General features: G+C 41.9%; 1 protein-coding gene across 1 annotated transcript in view; it reads right to left on the minus strand.

Moving 5' to 3' along the window:
* Window positions 1-578: 578 nt before the first annotated feature.
* The window catches only part of CMTM4 (CKLF like MARVEL transmembrane domain containing 4), a 37,242-nt gene continuing 15,597 nt past the window's right edge, over window positions 579-22,223 (minus strand). Inside the window, exons 2-4 of the mRNA XM_077309960.1 lie at window positions 21,024-21,200; window positions 10,985-11,083; window positions 579-10,535 (exon numbers count right to left, since the gene is read on the minus strand). Of these exons, the coding sequence (XP_077166075.1) occupies window positions 10,362-10,535; window positions 10,985-11,083; window positions 21,024-21,200 (450 nt within the window). The 3' untranslated portion in view covers window positions 579-10,361. The remainder of the gene's footprint in view (window positions 10,536-10,984; window positions 11,084-21,023; window positions 21,201-22,223) is intronic.

Below are 22,223 nucleotides of genomic sequence, written 5' to 3' on the forward strand. Positions count from 1 at the left end.
CTGATAAAAGATCACATCGTAGGTGATGTGAAAGCCCTCCAACCTGGCACACTTGAGCAGGGATTCCCAACCAGGGTTCTGGTTAATCCTCCTGGGGTTATGCAAAAGCTCCCCAAGGGTTTTCACGACCTATCCCAGTTCAGGTGGCCACTGACATCACTAGAGGTCACTGGAGCCTGCTTCCCCTGCTGCTCTACAGGTGTAGTCTCTTTCTCCACAACAGAAAATACAAATGATTGATTGATTGGCTGGCTCCTGCATCTTACTTCTACGTCCACTTCTCTGAAGGGGCATGTCACCACTTCCAGGGTTCCTCAAAGCCCGGAAAATATTTCAGGGGTTCCCTCACTGTCAAAAGGTTGAAAAGGGCTGCTCTGGAGCCTTCCTGCCAGTCTGAGTAGACTTATACTGACTTTGATGGAGCAATGCACTGATTCAGTTTACGCTTCACATGTATTCATGGCTGAGGGGGACTTTCCTCCTAGATCTCCCCAAGGTCAGCATTCTAACCACTAATATTCTGAGGTGGATTAAAACAATTTTCATCATAACTCACTCATGACAAAGATGGTGCCGGGTTTTTTTTTTAATCTTATCCATTTATTAAACAAGTCCTTTACAATGATTCCAGACTATATCGATTAGTGTTCAGAAAAACCTACAATTTCCTTACATACAAAAATACAGATTTTTTTGTAAAAGACTATGAAAACAGACATGTACCATCTGAACTTTTGTAAAGTTCAGTATATCAAAAAAGAACAGGAAAATTAGCACGACAGACGTTTTAAGTAGCAAGGTATGAAAAAAGTTTGTGCCAATATACAAAGTAAAACAAAGTACAACACTTAAGATGAATTTCTCTTTTTAAAAAATCAAGCAGCGGTTTAGTGATTGCCTTCAGTATCACGAGAAATAAAAATTTAAAAATATTACAATCCTTCATCTGGAAGTGTATAAGTGTTTAGTAATATTGCAAATACAAAGGAGTGCATGGAAGATAAAAGCAATGTGTCGCCATAGGTAGTGGTGGAACTGGTTTGAAAGGTTGTTCACAGCACAAAGAGGATTCCTCCTGTCCGGAGCTGGAGGGTGCCTTTACACAGCAAACACTTCCCGGTTGTCTAGCTTAGCTACAAAAGGCTGTGAGAATCCCTCTGAAGAGCACAGGGACAATGAGGAACGAGGCGGCCTCACGCTGGAATGTGCCAGGGTATTGTAGATGGCACTGGCTCAAATGGTCCCCCATCTGTTACACTGCTGGGAAACCAGTCGGGGGTTAGAAATGCCTTTTCAACCTGTAGAGAGGTTTTCATGGATAGGAGCATGCAACTGTCTCATACACACACAATGGGAAGGGGTACAATCACTTCTACCGTTGCAGCATGTGTAGACGGGCCAAAGGCCTCTGTTAGGAGGAATCAAGGACATCAGGCAAATGTGTATGAATGCTTCTCATGCTACTTGGGATAACACATGAACCCACCTGATATCTGTTACAGAGGTCCCCAAAATGGTACCCATGGGCTTGTCCTGGGGCTTCCCAAGTGTCTTTAGAAAGTGGGTGGGGTTGTCTGCCCAGTAGGACTCCTGATACCACTGTTGGGTTGATTGCCAATATTTTTACTCGTCTTCTGCACTTGGACTTCTTCTCTGTACATGTGGCTCCCATGGCAAGCCATTTGTGGTTGCACCCACTACTCTGTGTCAGAATTCTAAAAGAATGATGGAGGCCCCTGATCTACTGTGTCAGATGAGGCTGCAAACTCTGGGGTGCTAGGGAAAAGCAGGCCCTATCTAGAAAGTAAAATAAATCTCTGCACGGTAATGACAACACGTTGGTGGTAGATTTTGTTAGCCTAAAACGACTGTAAAAACTAAGTGTGGTAGGTAATAAAGAACAGCAACCTCCTTCTCTGTTCACAGTACAAGGCCCAAGCATTTCAGCAGGGCATTCTCCCCCACCCACCCCCTTCAAACCAAGTGTGCTTGGTATGGCAGCTTTAGGCACATGATTGTAACCACAGGTATTTGGAAGTACATCCACGGAAGTCCACAAGACAGGCTTTCGGGAGCCAGGCTGTGGATTCTCCAGCCCTCTTCTAGGCTTCATAGGAATGTTTGAGTTATTTCACAGCACACAATAAATTTAGAATAATTAAGGGCAGCTGCAGGCTGACAAAAAATAAAAGAGAACTAGATTCATTCTACCTAATCCGAGCAATGGCCAATGCAAAAACGAGTTCTGGATAAACCAAAAAAAAGGGTTTCGGCTGGCATCCTAAGAGTCCCGTCCTTGACAAGTTACCTAAACAGAAAAGCCTAAGCAAGCAGTTAACATTTAGCTTCCGGTTGTCTCACACAGTTTTGTTTTGTTTTTAAATATAGATATATACTACATGACCTTATATTTGAAAAACAGGTTTGCATTCCCAACACGCATAACAACAAGCTTTTCGAAGTCACAGATATCGTCCTTGAAGAAGAAATGTCACAAATACAAAACGGCCAGTGTGCCATGAATTCCAAGTAAATGTTCCAATGGCAGAATGGAAGGTCACCAATCTCCATGAAATGCTCCTTGGGGATAGGGGGCCCTTAGGAATGACATTGGGGGGGGGAGGGGGTCTGCAGCAGGAAGTGGAAATGGGTGGAAATTATTAAGTTAGACTGGATCCTACCCATTATTTCTAGTTGTAATTGTCTGGTTGTGCAAAACTATCTTTTGGAGCACAGTTTGCTTAATGGAGGGGGAAGTGGGCAATGAACTACAGTCCCTTGAAACTGACTTGGAATTCTAGACTCAGTTTTGAGGAGTGTGCAGGAATGAACAACATCTGGGCCACTTGCAATGAAAAGGTGATTTGTTCATCCAGCTAACATCCCTGTTTGCAAAGCACTCTCCGAGGCCAGCCCTAAAACAGCTTACTAGAGATCTCTCATTTGCCACCACATCTAACACACCCTACTCAGGATCCAACACGTTACACTTCATGGCAGTGTACCAGGGTCTTTCATCAAAGGGTGCATACTTGCTGCTGTTAAACATAGTTTTTTTTGTCACAACAGCATGAGAGGATTTTAGTGCAGAGGCCAGTGAGAGGCTCGAAGTCTCCATTAAGCTGGTGTTTTAACAGAAACAAGAACACAGCAATCCATGGATATAAAAATAACATTCGTGTGGAGGAGCCAAATGCAACTGAGAAGGCGCTGTACCAAACACACAGACACAAACCCAGTGAAAACTGGGTTTTGTGAACAACGTTTGCCTTTCCGTACAAGAGTCCACGTCTCAAATCCAAAGTGGGACAATACAATGAGTAATAAATACATAGGTTACCGTTTCATACTTGGCATTATATCCGTTACATAAAACTTCAATATATACAAATAGGTTCCATCCACAAATAATGCAGAAGAGGAGAAACTTTGTCCGGAAAAGACAATCTAAGTGCATAATTTATTCCAGGTTGGGGGGAAAAAATGTATTGGGAGTAATTTTAAAGAGTTACTAACAACAAATTAAGATACACATTTTTCCCATCCCATATGCAAACCTGCCACTTTTCGACAAAAAAGAAAGGTGCACACACACAGCCGTGCAGGAAAGCACAAGGGTGCCCACAATATGCAACCAATAAGTACCAAGACACATTCAGTTCCCAAATACAAACACTGGACATTTAAAAAAGAAAAAGAAAACCCAGAACATAATAGCCCGAGTCTTCCTGGCCCTGGAAATACCAGGCTCTGTATCAATTTACAGGAATGTCTGAGGCAAGGAGGGTCTCACACTCTACAACAGAAATCATCCCCAGGTAAGGCTCCAGGTGAGATGAGGCCCTCCCATGGTAGAGAACTAAGACAACTGAAAGAGGACCTATTGGCAGAGCTCACAGTAACTCCTGTCTTGTACGTGAGGCCAGGCAGCTGAAGGGAACATGGGAGAAACATGCCGGATTTGACCAGGGGAAGGGGAAATAGGAAGTTTGTCATTTGCACACACAAACACTCAACACAGTCAATGAGGCAGAGTATGCAGTGATCCATGTTATGTTGATTAGCCCTGTCTCCTGGTCCAGCCAAGACACACACAAGAACCAAAACTTCAGAAGGGAGGCTAAAGTAGAAACTAGCACCACTCCCAACAACTGCTTGCACTGTTAACAAAAGACACTCTTCACTTGTCAAAGAAGCCAGGGATTTCATTGCTGAGACTGATCCAACCCGCTTGCTTCTGAACAGTCATATAAGAATGTAAAATAAGAGGCTTATTCCAGGGTAGAGATCCATGAAATGCAGGCTAAAATGTTAATGCATAAACTAGTTACAAGGAGTATTTCCTTGTCTGTGAGAACTGGGTGCATCAAGCTAGTTAAGAAGCTACATAATAACATACATTGTATTCTACAAAATCATCTCCAGCTGTCAAAAAAAAAATCATATCTCCCGCTGCCATCTTGCTTTTTATCCAGAGGTTATTACTACAGCTGTAGGGACCGGCCCTAGCCACAGAAACCACAAGTCCAAAGACCCGAATATAGCCCTGGGTAATTGCTTCTACATAATTAATTACCAAAAAAAAAATCACAACCCAGCCTCCATCATACATGAAAGGGAAGAAATAAACTCAACACTAAAAATGCAAAGTTCTGCAATATAAATACTAGAATCAAGATTATTGTACAAACTATGCATAAAATTCATTGTTTCCCAAGTTAAAATGAGGCATTCTACAGATTAATTTAACATAATGCTGTTAGCTACAACAATGGAAAGGGGGGGAGAGAATCATTATTTAGGTGTTATCAACTACTAAAAGTAATTCAATCAGGCTTGTGAAAGAGGTAAAAGCACACAGCCATGGCCACACAATCGGCAGTTCCATGACATTACGCGTTAAATGAGGGGGATCATTTGCTTATGGCCATAAATTCCATTAGGCTTCCCAAATAAACAACAGCTTGTGGCGCGGGGTGGTAAAGCAGCCAACATGCTGTCTGAAGCTCTGACCATGAGGCTGGGAGTTCAATCCCAGCAGCCGGCTCAAGGTTGACTCAGCCTTCCATCCTTCCGAGTTCGGTAAAATGAGCACCCAGCTTGCTGGGGGTAAAACAGTATTGACTGGAAAAGGGAATGGCAAACCACCTGTATTGAGTCTGCCAAGAAAACGCTAGAGGGTGTCACCCCAAGGGTCAGACATGACCCGGTGCTTGCACAGGGGATACCTTTACCTTTATGCAAGACGGAGGTGACAGGGATGAGCCACTCCTACTAGGCAATCAGGTGATTTATCTTGACCATTAGGCAGAGAAGAAAAGCAGATTTGGGGGGGGGGGTCACATGTCTCCTTTATAACAGGAATGTTAAAGCATGGGGGTAACACAACACTGCTTCAACCACTACGCAGACATCAGCATTATCAGTTGGACTAGATCTCACAACAACCAGTGGAGCAGATTACAACAGAATGAAAAAAGTTACTACCAGTCACCAGTTCCACTGCTTGCCACGTGTGAGTATCAGTAAAGATCGAGTTGGTCTTAAAAGGCTTTCCTTTTTTTTTAAAGGGAGATGCTTGATTATTAATTGTTCTGTATCCAGTTCACATTTGCACAGATCACGCTCCTACTCTGAAATAGGAAACCGGAGTCGGGTGTCATTAAAAAAAGGGGTGGAGAGTTATAACTTGAATTGTACTTAATCAGGAGAGAAAGCTGCTGATCAACTACGTGGACCACACCAGCCTACACAGAAGCAAACGGCTTAGCACCAAGCCAACAAGATTAATAATTCAAAACACTTTTTAAAGTATTATTTATTTATTTGGATTTCTACTCTGCTCTGTGTCAGCCTTGTAACATTGTGTTAGTAGCAGCTCCAACGTATTTGGATGCCCTTGTCATTTCAGGTACTTAAATTTTAACCTACTCAGTTTTGGACAAAAACTATAGAAGTGTCTCACTGTTCTGCTAGTACTGCTTGTGGGATTTTGGATTTTTTATTTTTTGCGCTCTTCTCTAGCTGTGGCTTGACTTCCAAATACCTACTGGGGGCTTGGGAGAGCATCAGTGCAGTGCCCTCCTCTAATTGCCCCGTCTTCAAGCTTTCTCTGGCCTTGGAGCATTCTTTCTCCTTCCTGGTTTGGTATGACCTTTCCATCAAGAACATAGTGCAGATAGGTTAGCAAGTGGGAAGAGGTGTGTTTCAAAGCTCCTGCCCACATCCATGCCCTTTTTCTGGCTGAGTTACCAAAGGACTTCAGAAAAAAATCAATGACTGCTGTTGTGTTATAGTACAATAATGATCCGTTGACATTATTAGCTTTATTATTTTTATTATTAAAAGAAAGTCTTCAAAAAGCCCTCCAGTGGCACAGCAAGAGGAAAAAAGCTGAGAAAATGGCAGATGGCAAAGGAAAGGACACACACAATTTCTGTGTGGATTCTCTATGGCCAGCGTGAATACCCCTGCATTTGCAGCAATGATGACAGGGAACTGGAGAATCCTTGCTCTGCGGTTAGATCACCAGGCAGACTGGGGAGCTGAATGCAAAACCAACATACTTTGGGTACACAGAGCTACCTGAATGGCTCTTTGGAGCCTAGCCTGTGCGTTTAATGCACACACACATCATTATGATGGAAGAAGAGGCCATGGCTTGGTGGCAGAGTACTTGCTTTGTGTACCAGGGTGGCATAGTGGTTAAGAGTGGTGGCTTCTAATCTGGAAAGCTGGGTTTGATACCCCACTCCCCCACATGCAGCCAGCTGGGTGACCTAGGGCTCGTCACAACCCTGATAGTGCTGTTCTCAGTATCTGTTGTTGGGAGAGGAAAGGAAGGTGATTGGAAGCTGCTTTGAGACTCCACCCAGTAGTCAAAAGCAGAGTATATAAGAAAAACAACTCTTCTTCTTCTACCAATAGTCCCAAATCCCGGGCAAGTAGCAGCTGTTAAGAAAGTTCTCTCTGTTCAAGATTGCTGAGAGCAGCCATTCAGAGTGAAATCATAAAAGGCACACACAAAGCTGCCTTGTACTGAATCAGCCCAATGGTCCATCAAGACCAGTACTGTCTACTCAGACTGGCAGCAGCTATCCAGGATCTTGGGCAGAATCTTTCACATCACCTACTGCCTGGTCAATTTAACTAGCCAGGGACAGAATCAGGGATCTTCTGCATGCAAAGCCAAAGCTCTTCCACTGAGCCACAACCCCTCCCCTGAAGGAAAGGCCTGGCTGCTCACAGTGGATGTCATTTCAGTGAAAATAATAAAATTCCAAGTAGAAAATCCTTGAAATCAGTCCAGGCCCTGCATGCTTTGGAGATTTCATTGCACTGTATTTCCAAAAAATGCACTAGATACCAGAAGTCTATTTTTATATTCAAGCCCATCCTCATGCCAAACATACCAGTCCCTTTCAAACTATGAATATGTCTCCAGTCCAAAACCCTGGACTTAATCTTTGGTCCCAAACTCGTTTAAAATCTCAGGAAACTTAAAAATCTATAACATATCATCCAAAAGCTCTAGAAGCAGATTTTCTCATATAGCTATTTGGACAATGAAACAAAATAATAATTTAAAACATTAAAATTATGATCATCACTGGCCATACTAGCTACAGGAGGAAAATATCCATGATCTCTGCCCACATGCCTGTTTATCTCTGACGTGCCACTGAGAAGCAAAATGTTATTCTCTCACATTAACAAGGGAAGCTGCTATACAGTCAAAAATATGGAAGAGTATATTGTGAGTGTCCACTCTGATTAGAAATTACACATATTGAGTTTCTAAATTAATTTGTAACAGCTCAGAAGGAAATTAAATTAAGGTCAATGCAGAAGCATAGACATGATTGCCAGGTCGTTTCTAGCCTTTCTGAAAACCAGACAGCAAACTGAAGACACTCTTACTATTTCAGGAAATTAGCAACACAAGCAGTGCCCTCTCCATCACTTAACCTCTGCATGGGAGCAGAAACACAGAAAGAACTCTAAAATATGCTGTTGAAAGCTTCTGGAAAGGTTATTAAAATATTTCCCTACACCCACCTAAGTCCTACCTAGAGGTCGCCAGATTTAACTTAACATTTACAATAAGCAGTTTTAACTAGAAATATTCCAATATAGATAGGTTCTGCAATCAAAAATGAAAACATTACCCGTTAAAGCCAGAAGCTTAGTGTTTGGGCACTGTGGCATTCACTGATCCGGGCAAGGGGCAGGTTTTAATCCATAAAGTGGCTCCCTTTTGCAGCTACTATAACATTAGCAGCTCTTAGGCATTCAATGTTAAGGTACAATTTGTAAGTAAGCAATGAAATGTAATGTTTCATTAAGTCTGGAGCAAAGCTACTGGAGTTCCACACGTTTTGTAAAGGGCCTAGAAAGCTATTCCCAAGCCTCTCTAAGAATTTTACTAAATATAATCCGTGACTTAAAATCAACAACAAAAAAATATTTGACTGTGAACAGAAGACAAATTCCCCAGCGTTTTACACAAATCAGGCACATTTACATATGTTTGCTTATTTGGCTTACCTGGTGCTGTTCATAGGGCCTATATGCAAAGGTCTGATTTCTGTCCAATCACTAGTAGCTTCACTCAGAAAATGCCCGCAAGCTTATCTCCACAGCCAAAAGCCCATTAAAAAATTTAAATAAATAAAACCAGACATTCTTAGGCTGGCAAACGCTGCACAAAGATGAGGAATAAGTGTCATTCCCAGACTTTGGGGAGAGATGGACTTCAAGTGACAGGAAGACCAAAGGAGACAGGGTGGAATGAATCTTACAAGCCCAAGTGAAGTTTGAGGAACCAGGATTTCAGGGAAACAAGACACCAGCAACTGCAGGCACAGTCAACAAGCATAAAAAGGAGGAACTTTCTGTCCCACCATTGTCAATGCTGGTCTGCATTCACGAATGAGAATCCTCAAAGCTTTACCTTCTGGCTTTGTCAAGGGAATGCAAAAACAGAACATGGAGAGAGAAAACAGCTTCCGGGTACACTTTAGTTGGGGAAACATTTTTTACATTCTGAGAAGAATGGATATTGCTGCTTATGGGTAGTGAGATTTAAAAAAAATACCCTTCCTCTCATGAAAGAACGACTTTGGATCAAGCCTTTTAACATATTAGCCTTGTAACTGTCCTATGGGTAGGATTCAAGCAAACCACACACATTGCCAAAGAGCCAGAAGTTGCTGGCTATAAAACCCAGTTGCCTATCTACAACAAGTACGTTATTTTTCCATGAAGTACCATGTTCGATCCATGTGAACTGGATGGATTCTGTCCACCTCTCCAGCAAAGAATACGTTTTTACCCAGGAAAATCTCTCAAACATTTCAAAAACTTGCTTTGATACCTAAAGTTAATTTACATATCTCTAATCAAATTATTCAAAAATGTTTTAATTCAGAAAAAAAATTGACCTAATGTGAACAATTGAAGGTTGCAGCCACACAAATCAAACTCTCAAAATAAGTACTCAATTTCAAGAACACATCAATGCATATAATATCACAATAAGAATTTTCTATAGTGGAGTGTTAAAATAAAGGAGGGGAAAAACAGCTTTCACTAAGTATCTTGACCAATGGAAAGGACTCAAAATCGACTTTGCATTACTTGGTTTTGCTCCACCAGCTGAAATGGACACGGACCTCTACGGTCTCTCTCTAGAGGAAAAAGGATAAAGGAACAGAATGTGACAGCATCAGACTTCATAGCTAGATGTGGTCACAAACAGAACAGGCTTTGAGCTTTCGGGGGAGTCCAAAGCTTATTTCATTGCTATCATCCCAAATCCCCAGTCAAAAACCTAACAGGGCTGTCTGTTGTAGGTACACAAGCAATCCTTAGGGGTTTAAGTAACTAAAAGAAATTGTGCTAAGGGAAATGCACATTGTGTTTTCATGTTATTGCTATTGCTCCTTTGGATTCTTTCCCCTCCCCTCCCCACCAATGAAAACATCTGTTTATTGGAAACTCATAGTTTCGAAAGAACAATCCCAGACCAGTGTCGATGCTAACATTTCTACTGGATGGTGGAAACCATGGATTCATTAACTCAAGAAAGAATTGCGTACCACACAGTCGTTCGCCCTAAAGCTTTATCACTGTTCTTCATGATTGTAGACAAAAATCTTCATCAGCAAAGGTCCATTTTTGCAGCCCTCCAGCTGACTGCTTCTAACTGACAATCTTCTCCCCTCTTTTTGTACATGCCAGTGTTCTCTGCCACTACATTCTCCTCCTTGATTTCCTATAAAAGGGGGTGGGGATTGTAAAAGGTCTGCAGGCTTCTATGAACTGTTTTGTTGTTGTTTTTCTTCCTTTGGGGTCTTCTTTCACCCATCCAGGCGCTGAATCTCTGGGCGGTGGTCTACCTCTCTCGATTCTGTCCGTGCCCGCATGTAATCACTGGTCTGCCTTGTGTTTTGCTGCCGGCTGTTAATTCTCCAGTTTTTAACAGCTAAAAATGAATTCACAGCATAGACTGCAGTTGCCAGGAAACCAAATATCTAAAGGGGGAGAGAAAATGTAATTGAAGTGATAGTGGCTCACCTTTAACTGAGAAATAATTCAGCACTTTTTAGAACACATACACAGTAACATAGTGGCTGTACTGCTGGGCTTAATTCTGTTGCTGACTTTGTAGCTCCACTGATAATGGTGGCCACACAGGGTGCATTCACACCTCATGGCGCTTGAGGGTGCTTTGAGCACAAGCCAGAAATAATCCTGCTGCTGATCAGGTATGATCCAATTTTCCTCTGTGCAGCATTTGGCCTCCTGTTGGTATCTTTTAAATGGGGAGGTCCATAGGTGTGATTATGGGCTTCATAAAATTCCTGTATGTTTACTGATTCATTTTTACAGGAAGGGAAATTTGAACAAAACGTAAAATGGACATAAATTCATTCCTTATCTTCCATGCAAAAAAATGAAAAGAAATTCAAATTTGTCTTACCACAGCTGCAATTTCTGCTCCTTTTTTATGGTTTAGAGCAGCAAGTACTACAGATGCAATGAAAAAGAAGAAAGTGCAGAGTCCAGTATTGACCAAATCCTATTAAGACAGAAATAGGGAATTTATTTCATACTGATGGAGCATGTAAAACAGACATAGGATTTCCCAGCTTAGACACATTTCATTCTTTATGTAGAGCAGTGGTTCTCAACCTTCCTAATGCCGTGACCCATTAATACAGTTCCTCATGTTGTGGTGACTCCCAACCATAAAATTATGCAAGGGTTCTTTCACAGTAATTAAACTGAAACTGACCAGTGGTATGAAGATCCATTGTTCGGGATTCTATATAAATTGGTATTCTTCCGGGGCTTCTCAGTTCAGTTCTGTCTTTTGGCCCATCATGCCGACCTCGCTCTTTTCCACTGCTCCAGACAGACGAACGCTCTATCTCAATCTACCCCGCAAGGCTGTTGTATTGATAGCTCCCCCCCCCACCCTGCCAAGCTGCTTGCCCTGCCGCGACCCCTGTGAAAGGGTCGTTCGACCTCCAAAGGGGTCCTGACCCCCAGGTTGAGAACCTCTGATGTAGAGGCAGCAACTGGATCTACACAGGTAACAGCTGCATTACAGTTCTGAGCCTCTGGTGGCATTGGACTGTAGAGCAAAACAAATCCTAGTTTAAAAAGCAAAACTAGTAACTTTAAAACACACACACAAAAAAAACTATGCTTCTTCCATTCCAAGTGATGAACCTTAGTGCAGCGTATCTGCTCAACCAAAACCACTGTTCTTTCTTCCGGCCACAAAAATGTTATTTGAATCAACTAGATGGTGAATATATAGATTTTTTTTTTGCCTGCTAGCTTTCTGGAAGCCAAAAAGTTACTCATATGCCTACCACATGCATCTATTGCATTATATAATATAGGACATCTGTTCTATATAGACTGATTTTATTTGCATAAATGAGTTCTGTATTTATATATATTAACACACATTCTCCCCGCACTGGAGGGTCATCTTTAAATGTGGTGGGTTTTTTCCCCCTCTGCAAACAGCAAAAAAAAAAAAAATCCTTTTCAGAAACTCATACAGTTTAGTTTTGCAGACTTACTGTTGCCTAGCAATCCAGTTGACATGCTTCCAAGCTCTCAGCATTCCAAACCATGTCATTAACATATTGCTATGGGCATAATTACCCTTCTGACTATTTTGAGAGGTTACGGATGTAAAGGAAACTTGCCCTGTACTTTATTGGCTTGCCAATAAGTAGATTATGAAGAACAAACATAGAACTGTCAACATCATCATGAAAATAAATAGCCTATACAGATGTTACAGATATAAGATAACCATTTTGCCAGTGTTTTTTGTTTCCTTTCCTTTTTTTCCATCACCATCCTCCACTCCAAGCCTCATCACCATGTCTGGTTCTCAGGTTCGGGGCATGGGCTAGACTTTTGCGGTAGCCTTGTCAAGATGCATTTTAAAGACTGTTACTGGCTTTTCTGCCTCATTTTTTTCAATGCCAGAGTCACATTTGATTTCTTGGGTCCCACCAGCATAAAGGATTCTAACTTAGCAGGCTTCGATATTAAGAAAGTGTCCAAGTGGAAGCCAAAATTACAATCTGATTTCTTGGGTCCCACCAGCATAAAGGATTCTAACTTAGCAGGCTTCGATATTAAGAAAGTGGCCAAGCGGAAGCCAAAATTACAATCTGTAATGGAAGACTCACAGGGTGGGCTTTTCCAACTTCATTAGAACTCAGGTTCATACTAAGTCGACTATATTGTGGGGGGAATCAAAATGGTCCCCCCCCCCATGTCCAGGGTACCAACAGTTCCTTTTGATACAATATTCTAGGACGTTGAAGTAAGCAACCCGTGGCGTGTTTGTTGATATCAGTGCAACATACATTTTACTGGGCATGCAGGGTCAGATCTCTGCCCAAGTGACTGAGGCTCTGGCAGCATTGCTGGGGGTAATAGTACAGAAGAAGGTAACAGATACTGATAATACACAACATTGCTTCCCAGACCTGCACAGCCACCAGTCAAGTCCAACACAAATCCACAAGAGGCTGCCATCACCACTACACCTTGGATTGTTCCAATCATGTTTCACCAGGTACAAGCCTTATCTCCCACCCAACCCTACCCCGCTCTGCATGCCGCCATTTTCACAGGGAGGCATCACATTTCTTTTGGCACTTGGACCAAAAGAAATCGCTCACTGCTATTCTAGGTTCTAATGGCTGCTTGAAAATCAGGTAGGCCTACTACAAAGAACAAATACTATGTTATTGAATGGCATGTATTGTCCTACAAATTATGATTGATCATGCTCTTGGAGGATGTTTCAAATCTAAGATATTTTACATTATTTGCTGTTTGGGGAAGTAAGCCCAACAAGATTTTGTTATTTCTCTAGGTTCAGATGGGGGGGGGGGGGATTATCCATCACCTCTTTGCGTCCTTCATTTAAAAAAGTATCTTCCCTGTAACTAGCTAAATGTGCAACAGCAGCAACACACTGTGACAGGAAATGTTCCTTACCTGATGGGGCATCTAATCTACGAGGATGGTATTGACAACTGTACTACTACTGATTCATCACGTCAATAACTACAGTTTTATGTAATTATTTTAATTATATTTGGAACTGCCAAGTATGCTGGTAATATTTGCCTGTGTCTGACAATTTGTGTTCTAATTATTGTGTATTGTGATAGTTAATTGGCTAAGCAATAAATTTGAACTTGAACACTGCCAACAACTCCCACAAAGGATCCAAAACGTGATGGGGTGCCAATATGTCAGTTATAAGCAATGTGCAATCTGGGAAGCCATATTTTTCAGCCAGTTGGCTGAACAATTCTGACGTATGCCTGTCCATTTTGTGCAGGAAGATCGATTCAGGCTGCATGCAGCATAAGTGGAGCAATACCCGGGTCAGAGTACAACCTCACGCAGAAAGCTTTTCAAATCCCTAACCACGGCCCTGCTTCTTCTTCACTATGTGTTAACAATGTGGTGGTTTTGGGGACTGCTCGAATACTTACACCCTATGGAAAACAGGATAAAAAAAGAGAAAGAGATGCTTCTTTAAAAATTATTTTAAGCAGAGAAATATGAACAAAATACAATGTAATAATATCGACTAATTAGAAAAAGATGAGCTGTTCTGAGCTAGGCCTCAGGGAAGACATCCCTATGATATTTTTAGACATAGTAAAACCACATCACACGGAGGAAAGAATTTCATCTGAAATCAGAGTAGCTTCAAGCCAGCAATTTCTTGCAGAAAATAGTTCACAAGACAGAACAGTTAACGGGGCCTTCTAGGATGAGAATCAAAGCCAGTCTTAACTGTGATCATCCATCATCACATTCATAAGTAATTTAATGAAAAACTGTTATCACTGTAAGCTACTTGCTGTTGGTTATCTTGTCCAAGCACAACAGAAGTTGTACCAGCTGGTCTTATAGAAAGAAAAGGGGTATCTAAATTATGACAGAAAGGGCAGTCTTTGGCCAGATACCTAGATGATAATCTCTGCACTGCAAATGAATAAAGATTCCCAAGTTGCTGCCTTCCTTCCAAAGTGTCAGCGTAATTGTCCACCTGCTTCAAGAGCCCTCATTTTAGCACAAACGTTGGGCAGGTGCATTTGTCTGAAAACAGTCCCCCAGGTACTCTGGATCCAAAAATGGTTAAGGGCTTTAAACGTCAAAAACAGTGCTTTGAATTGGGCCCAGAAGCAAAATTGGTAGAGCATTCTAACTGCTGCAATTTGTGTTGGATTGTCTTCAAAGGCAGCCCAAAGGCAGTGAGTGTTTCTAGCCTCACCCGGATATCACCACAGCATCTGTGACAGTGACCTCTATAGAAAGACCAAAAGGAAGAGAGAAGCAAATGGCAGCAAGTCTTCATATAGCAGCAAAGAATTCTAAAACTTGCATGTCTAATAGCAGGCAGGCCTTCCCGCCAACTCCTTCCTGCTCCACTGTTTCATTTCCTCCTTGCCCTTCCTTAAAGCATTTGCTGGGCTCCTGCCAAACTAAGAAACTCTACCCATCTCATAATGGGTGGGAGGACAGGAGGAGAAAGAAAGAAGAGGGAAAGGCAACAGGTATTATTTCAAGTCAGTTTGTTCAAGCAATTCATTACAGGGTAGAATGCACTAGTTTACTTTATGCTCTTTGTCTGTTGATTATTTTAATGCTTTAAAATAGTTTTATTGCAGGGTTTTGTTTTAATGGCTGTCACTGTTTTTTTGTTAACAGTTTTTGAAATCTGCCTTGATTGCTACTATGTGAAGAATGCAGGATGTACAAATATTTCAAGTTAAATAAATAAACAAAGATGTAAGTCCTGAGATACCAGCAAGTGTAACTTCAGCTCTAGCTTGCCCTAGTCACAGACAGAAAGATTCAATCAGAGATGTCTCAGGCAAGATACTGCACATTACAGCTGTTCAGATAATCTCCAAGCTCCAGTAGCCACACTGATCCTGCCAAAGAGAAGCTTGGGGATCAGTTAGGAAAGAGAGCCTCCCCCAAACACCCCAGGTTGGAAGCACTGCCAAGAGCCAGCTCAGTCCTCTCCAGTCTAAACCACCTATCACCAGAGCCTCAGTGTTCTGCTGAAAAACCTGTCTGTCATGCCAAAGCCACATGAAATTCCGCACATAAAGAGAGGAAAGGAAAACAACTCCACAGGCCGCTTGGAAAAGTGTGTCTTAAAAATTCAGCTGCTGAGACAACAGTTGCAATCTTGCCTCTCATCTTGTGGGAGGAGAAAAATGCCATGTGGCCCTTTGCCATCTAACACATAAATTTAGCAACCAAACTTATATTTCCCTTTGAAAATAAAAGTCCATTAGAGTCCTATCAGGCCATGGAAGAGTGACGCAGCTGCCACATTGGCTGAGTGGGCATGAGTTCAAGGATCTTCCTGGAGGACTCCTTTGGGGCCATTGTGGTGTAAGTGGGGTGGAATGCAAATCCCTTCTCACAATTAGGACGAGGACATCATCTCTTCTCTGCCCCCCCCTCCCAAGAAGAATTCAGCCATTTCCCCTTCTTTCTCACCTTCCTGATAAAAACACAGATTTAAGTGACCCACCCGCTGCCTGCCTGACAAACTGATCCTCCGTATTCAACAGCCTCTGTTGTTTTTTTCTGCTCAGTGATGAAATTCCCAACCTGCTGGTGGCCTTCATAGCTCAAATACTTAAGGAGCCTAGTGCCTCCATCTATTCTGTTCTCTCATGTCCACTGCTTAAACAAAGCCTTAGGTTTCTTCCTCGGCTTCCAGGAAATGTGACAAACCATCCCTACAATCCAACACAGGTTGCCAATGTTATCCTCACTTTATTTTATTTTTAAAGCCTCACATGGAAGAAATGAACTCACATGGTCCTCAAGACCTCTACAATGAATCTAAAATTGCTGGCAGTTGGTCCCAAGTCAGGCCCACTGCTGGGTCTGCCCTTAGCTTGCAGGAGGTGGTAGGGTTTACGTTATGCAACCGATAGTGGCACGAGAGACAATGAAAGCAGGCACTGCTCCCCCACAGTCTCATGGGACCAAGCCGTCACAGCCAGCCAGAATAAACTCACAGCAGCTTCTGGGAAGGCAGGCGGGGAAAGGGAGGGGTTAACTGCAGCTCTACTCTAACCAATCATTGCTCCAAAAGGTGTTTTTAATCTTTTTTTTTTTTAAAGCTTATAACCTGCACAACGGTAATAAAGAGTATTCCTGAAAACAGCACTCGATCCCTCACCACTAAGTAGCCACAGCCTGCCTCCAGACAGCAAGAGGAGAGCTGCCAAGCAGACACAGGCCTCTGGGCCTCTCAGTGTAGTAATTCACCACTGGTCAAAGAGCACATTAGACCTCTTGGCTCCGTACCAGTTTTTACATCATGAATGTGCAACTTTGTGCTTCTCCCTGCCCCTTGCTGTAGCTCAATTTCCCTGATGATTGTTCTATAGTAGCACTTTTAGGACAACTCTCCTTATAAACCTCTTCCCCCCCTTTTCTTTTCCCCCCTTCAGTTTCCAGTATGTTCACTTTGCTGTTTATCATTTCCTCATGCAGGCTTTCTACAAAGCATTTCCTGTTTTAGATCCAAGCAGAAACTAACATTTAAAGGCAGATCCCAAATCCCTGAACATCTGACATTTCCAGACAAAAATAGGAACAAACAGGAATGGACTCTGCTGACTTGAAATGGGTGAAATGGGTCTTTCTCGATTTCTCAATTTCCATTCCACATACAAGATGGAGGAGCCTAAACGTACCCCCACACACAAACCTATTTAATGATTAAAGGTAACTCTCACACCTACCACCCAGAGAAAGAAAATTAAAGCGCTGATGACTCCAGAACAAAATATGTCTGTGCATTTTGGTGTTAGAAACTGGGGCATTTATATAATGCAAGCCTGCTTGGCACATGGCCTAAGTTAATTTTTAGGCATCAAGAAGGTCAGATGCCAACACTTTCCATTACGATATGTAAGAGAGGGTAAAAAAAACAAGCTGATATTGCAGTTCACGGAATATCATTTAAAAACTCAGAATAGACACAATGATTTTCTTATACACTTGGCAATTATGGGTCTTGTGTTTATGTTAGATGAAAGCCAAGAGCCAAGTAGATTGAGCCAAACCCAGCATATAATGGCAAAGCATCTCTAGCTTCCTAGTTGGAACTTTCCTTTATGTTCCAGCATACAAAAGCTGGCAGAAGGACGGGAGGAAGATAAAGCTAAATACAACAGCTGCAACAAAGGGATAAGAAAAAGCATTTTATTGATTGGTGCTAAAAGGATACCTGTGGGCACTTCAACAATTCCTGCACTCCAAGCACAAAAAAAACCCCTTATCCAAGATAGCTTGTTACACCATTGTTCTGGGTAGCGTTGGCCGGTCCCCCTGCCAACAGTGGAGAAGGGGGGGGGGGGGCTCAAGCTCCAGGTTGGAAAATTCCTGAAGATTTGGGGATGCAACCTTAGGAGGACAAGGATCTCAGTGGGGTACAATGTCACAGAGTCCACCCTCCAAATCATACATTTTCCTAAAGGGAACTGAAGAGGAGCTGTAATTCCAGAAGATCCCCAGCCCCCAACAGGAGCATCTTTAGTTCCGGGCTCCAAAATCACTGTGCGGGTACATTCTGAATTCTCTTAGACAGAAAAGGTAAATACGAGTTACATTAGAAATGCTCATGGCTCATCAGCATGGCTCATCTGCTCATCTTTTGTATGCTAGCTGGGATCAGTTAGCCATCTCCTATCACCATGCTTGCTATTTCTCTGTGAGCCTCTGTGCTCTCCCTTTCTTCTTCAACCAGCCTTACTTGTACTGTGAGCCTGTTGGACAGGAAGGAACAATGTCACTTCTGTGTGGTGTCCTGGCACTAGGCAGCAACAGCCCCCACCACTGGTTGGGTGTTAACTGGGTAAGGGTCGTGTATTTTCCGTTCTGTTTTACTAACCCTTCCCCCAGCGCTAAAGTGTATTTCAATAAGTTTTAGTTGAATCATTTGTTAGTTTCCTTAATCCTGAAAGACAAATTTCAATCATTTTAGGATGAGGCTGTCAAGAGTAAAGTCCAAAGTCTGGGCTTTTCTACATTCTTTCTATCCAAATTAGCTTATGATCAAGCTGTAATATTAGTTAAGTGGCGAATAAAGGACAATCAGCATCAATCGGACTTAAGCAAAACTCCAACTTTTTGGGCCCCAGATAAAACTAGGTAAGTCCTGGTCCCTGCCACTAATCTGCCATTGTTAGGCCCATTATGCACGGCCGCCGAAATATCTCCTTCTCCCCGAGACAGTGTTTTTGTGGTAGTGGCCAGCTTGAAACTAGAGAACACGTACTGTTTCACTGCTCTGCCTATGCGGATATTCGAGGCAAACCGATTGATCCATTACTTAAAAGGTTCCCAAGATGTTCAGATACAGGCTGTTAAGCAATGATAGCATCCAGGTGACAATTCAGCTTGCTAAATTTTGTTCTGCTGCCATGAAAATACGATGCCATGAAGTAAGATAGTTTTAAGTTTAATGTCTAAGACATGTCTTAACTGTACATATAACCTTATAACCATAACATTATGGTCTCTTATGATTTTGTTTGCATAACTTGGTCTAAACAACTGTAACAATAAACTTTGATGACTTAAGTGAATCATTTGTTGGCCAAAATGTAGCAACTACACATTTCCCATTGTCCTGTTCCCAATTTAAAGCAGGACCTACACATGGGGAGTAAGCTAGACATGCTACAAATGCATTCAGTATCTACAATATATTTACTAAAGGCTGTCTAAGCTCATCTGGAGTCTATGTTTAGATGTCCGTCACATTCCTTTATGCTACTTGCTAGCATCTTTGCAGAGCTTGTGTGCATTTGGTAAGCATCAGAAAAGGAGAACGGAAATTTCTACTATCCTCTCACCTCTCCAACATTTCTTATGGCAATGATCTTATGCAGAAGAATGACTCTCTCCCCATCACAAAATTTTCAGTTTTCCCTCCAATATACCAAAAGGGACGTATTGTTGAGTATACCTCCCATGTGCTACATTCCAGAAGAATATTTTGAACGGCACACAGTTTAGGATGAAAACTGGAGTAGGGGTGACAGAAAACATGGAGAACAGCATTTCTTTGCATATGCTGCAGCAGTCAGTTTATGACACACAGTAAGCAAAGAGAAGATGCAAAGTCCAAAACACACCGTCATTTATGACAACGGCTAGCAAACAGCCACTAAATAGCTGGCCTATTGTTCATCTTGACTAAAGCCATTTTCAATCATTCAAAAGTTCTCAGCATAAAGACCTCACACTAGTCTTTGAAACTGCACACCGGGAAGGAGGGCAAACACCACTGGTTTTCCAGTAAAAAGACATTCAAACCTGCTAGCCTCTCACATATACCCTTGGTTGGGTGGAAGCCCCCAGAAAGGATGCAGAACCTCTTTGGAACTACAATTCCCAAGGGTCTTGGTACCCACAAGTATTTTCAGCAGGGTCCCCGTGCATACACCTCCTCCAGGAGCTTGAAGAAACTACAGTTTCCAGGGAGAAGAAACAGGGCAGGGAAGGAAAGAGTCACATTGGAGTTGGGAAAGACTCTAGGTCTTACCACATTCCCTAGCTTAAGAAATCATCTCTAAGGTCTTGTTCCATCCCGAGTTATATGACTCACAGCAGGATAGGAAGTGATGATGAGGATGAGCAATGAAATCAAAGTATGATCCAAATCAAATCCAAATTGCCTTATTTTAGACAAAATACTCCAAACTCAGCCAAGGGAACTTTGCACAAACTTGCAAGACTGACTTCCAATTAACTAGAATCTATTGTTTAACACTGTGTTGCCATCCTTCCTTGCTAGCTGTTCTCCTGTGCAGACATTTAGAAAAGGAAGAATTCTTCACCACTTTATCCTCCCCTGTTGATTGGTTGTGTTTCATTTTACTGTTAAAGTAGAAAAGTAGGGCCAACTAAAGGCCTCCTACTCCTCCAACCTGTGGGTCAATCTGCTTCTATGCCCAGATAATTCAGTTCTTAAACACTACACTGTTCGCAGAATAGTGTCTATTGATGGCCCATTGATTTACAGGGTAGTTCCCTCAATCCATACTTAATTTTTAAACTGCTGATTGATACTGAACTGTTAGAAAACTGCAAACTGTGCTTTCCTCAATTGTGAACAATAATGTCTTATATTGGTGGGAAAGTCTGCCGAGCATTATATGCATGGGATGGGGGTGCGGAATCGCTCTTAGACACTATTTCAGCTTTATATACTTTAACATACAATATTTCAGAAAGCTTATTACCCCGGTGAGGTCCATGCTGAACATAAAGCGGCACAAGTACTTCGCTTAGTGCAAATAGTACTTATGAAGTGTCTCAGATTTCTGCATGAGGCAGGCAGAGCTTAAAGTTTAAACTTCAAATGTTTATTCAGCTATTTTTATAAAGTGAAGGTTTGGATGAGAACTTACTGTAATGTTCCAGTTGATCTGTGGTATTCTTGTGTGGAGATTCAGACTGAACATAAGCAACAGAACTCCAGTAACAACGGATGCACTACAGCTGACAAATTCAAAGAAATAAAGGCCTTCGCATGGGGAACATTCCATGATGGTCTCTATGCAGATGAAGGAAATCAGCGCCAAAACCTACAGGGAGGAATGTGGGAAGGAAATAAAAATGGATCTGAATAATCCTGAAATGTTCCAGTATTCAAGAATGTACACAGCAACTTCAGTTTACAAGGTAGTACATTACTTATGTAACTAAAATACAAACTGTTTGCATGTCTTGTGTACCAAAGCACACAGGGGCCACCCAATATTTAATATGTAGTGATAGGAGGGATACCAGGTCTCCCATGGTCATTAGCGGGGGATGTGGGAGTAAGGTTGCCAGATCCAGTTTGGGCAACTGCTGGAGATTTGGGGATGGAAGCTGGGGAGGACATAGTCCTCAGGGGGCTTCAATGCCATAAAAATCTGTTTTCCAAAGCATCCATTTTCTCCATAGGAACTAATTTCTGTAATCTGGAGATGAGCTGTAATTCCAGAGGATCCCCCAAGTGCCACCTGGAAGTTGGCATCCCCAAGTGCCAGTTTTATTAATCTTTACAGTCATTACAGATCCGACAACTGATATCTTGTCCAACTGCAGAAAGATGCTGCAGCGCATATTTTTGAATGGATCTAGACATCCACTTTATTTCTATAAAACCCAAAAGCCATCTGCCCTAGAGCTATGTAAATGAACTGTAGCTGTACCAGTTCAAGTTTGGCAAGCAGTCTGACTTAACTGCTACTGTCAGCATTTCAGGAAAATGAACAGAATGTGTTTCAAGACTTATTAAACCTCAACAGAAGGTTTGGTAGGAAGACTGCTACCACGTTTTTTTTTCCTTATTAAAGATAAAATTTGTCGTGTTTTATTTTTCAATAACTCAAGGAACATAATAACTACAAAATGGTTCTGTTATGAATGTGCTTTTTTTAAAGCTTTATTGTTTATTTGAAAAGGCCCACAAAAAGACTTATTGTGTGGTTCGATGACATAATTACACATGATTTCGGAAAAACCACAGAATAGCCAACATTTTTCCTCCTTAGAAATGCCCACAGTATTTTAGTGAGAATGTCACACCATCAGGATCCACTTCCTGATGGCTTAAAATT

This window comes from Paroedura picta, chromosome 14 (assembly GCF_049243985.1).
Source record: "Paroedura picta isolate Pp20150507F chromosome 14, Ppicta_v3.0, whole genome shotgun sequence".
Taxonomy (NCBI): Eukaryota; Metazoa; Chordata; class Lepidosauria; order Squamata; family Gekkonidae; genus Paroedura; species Paroedura picta.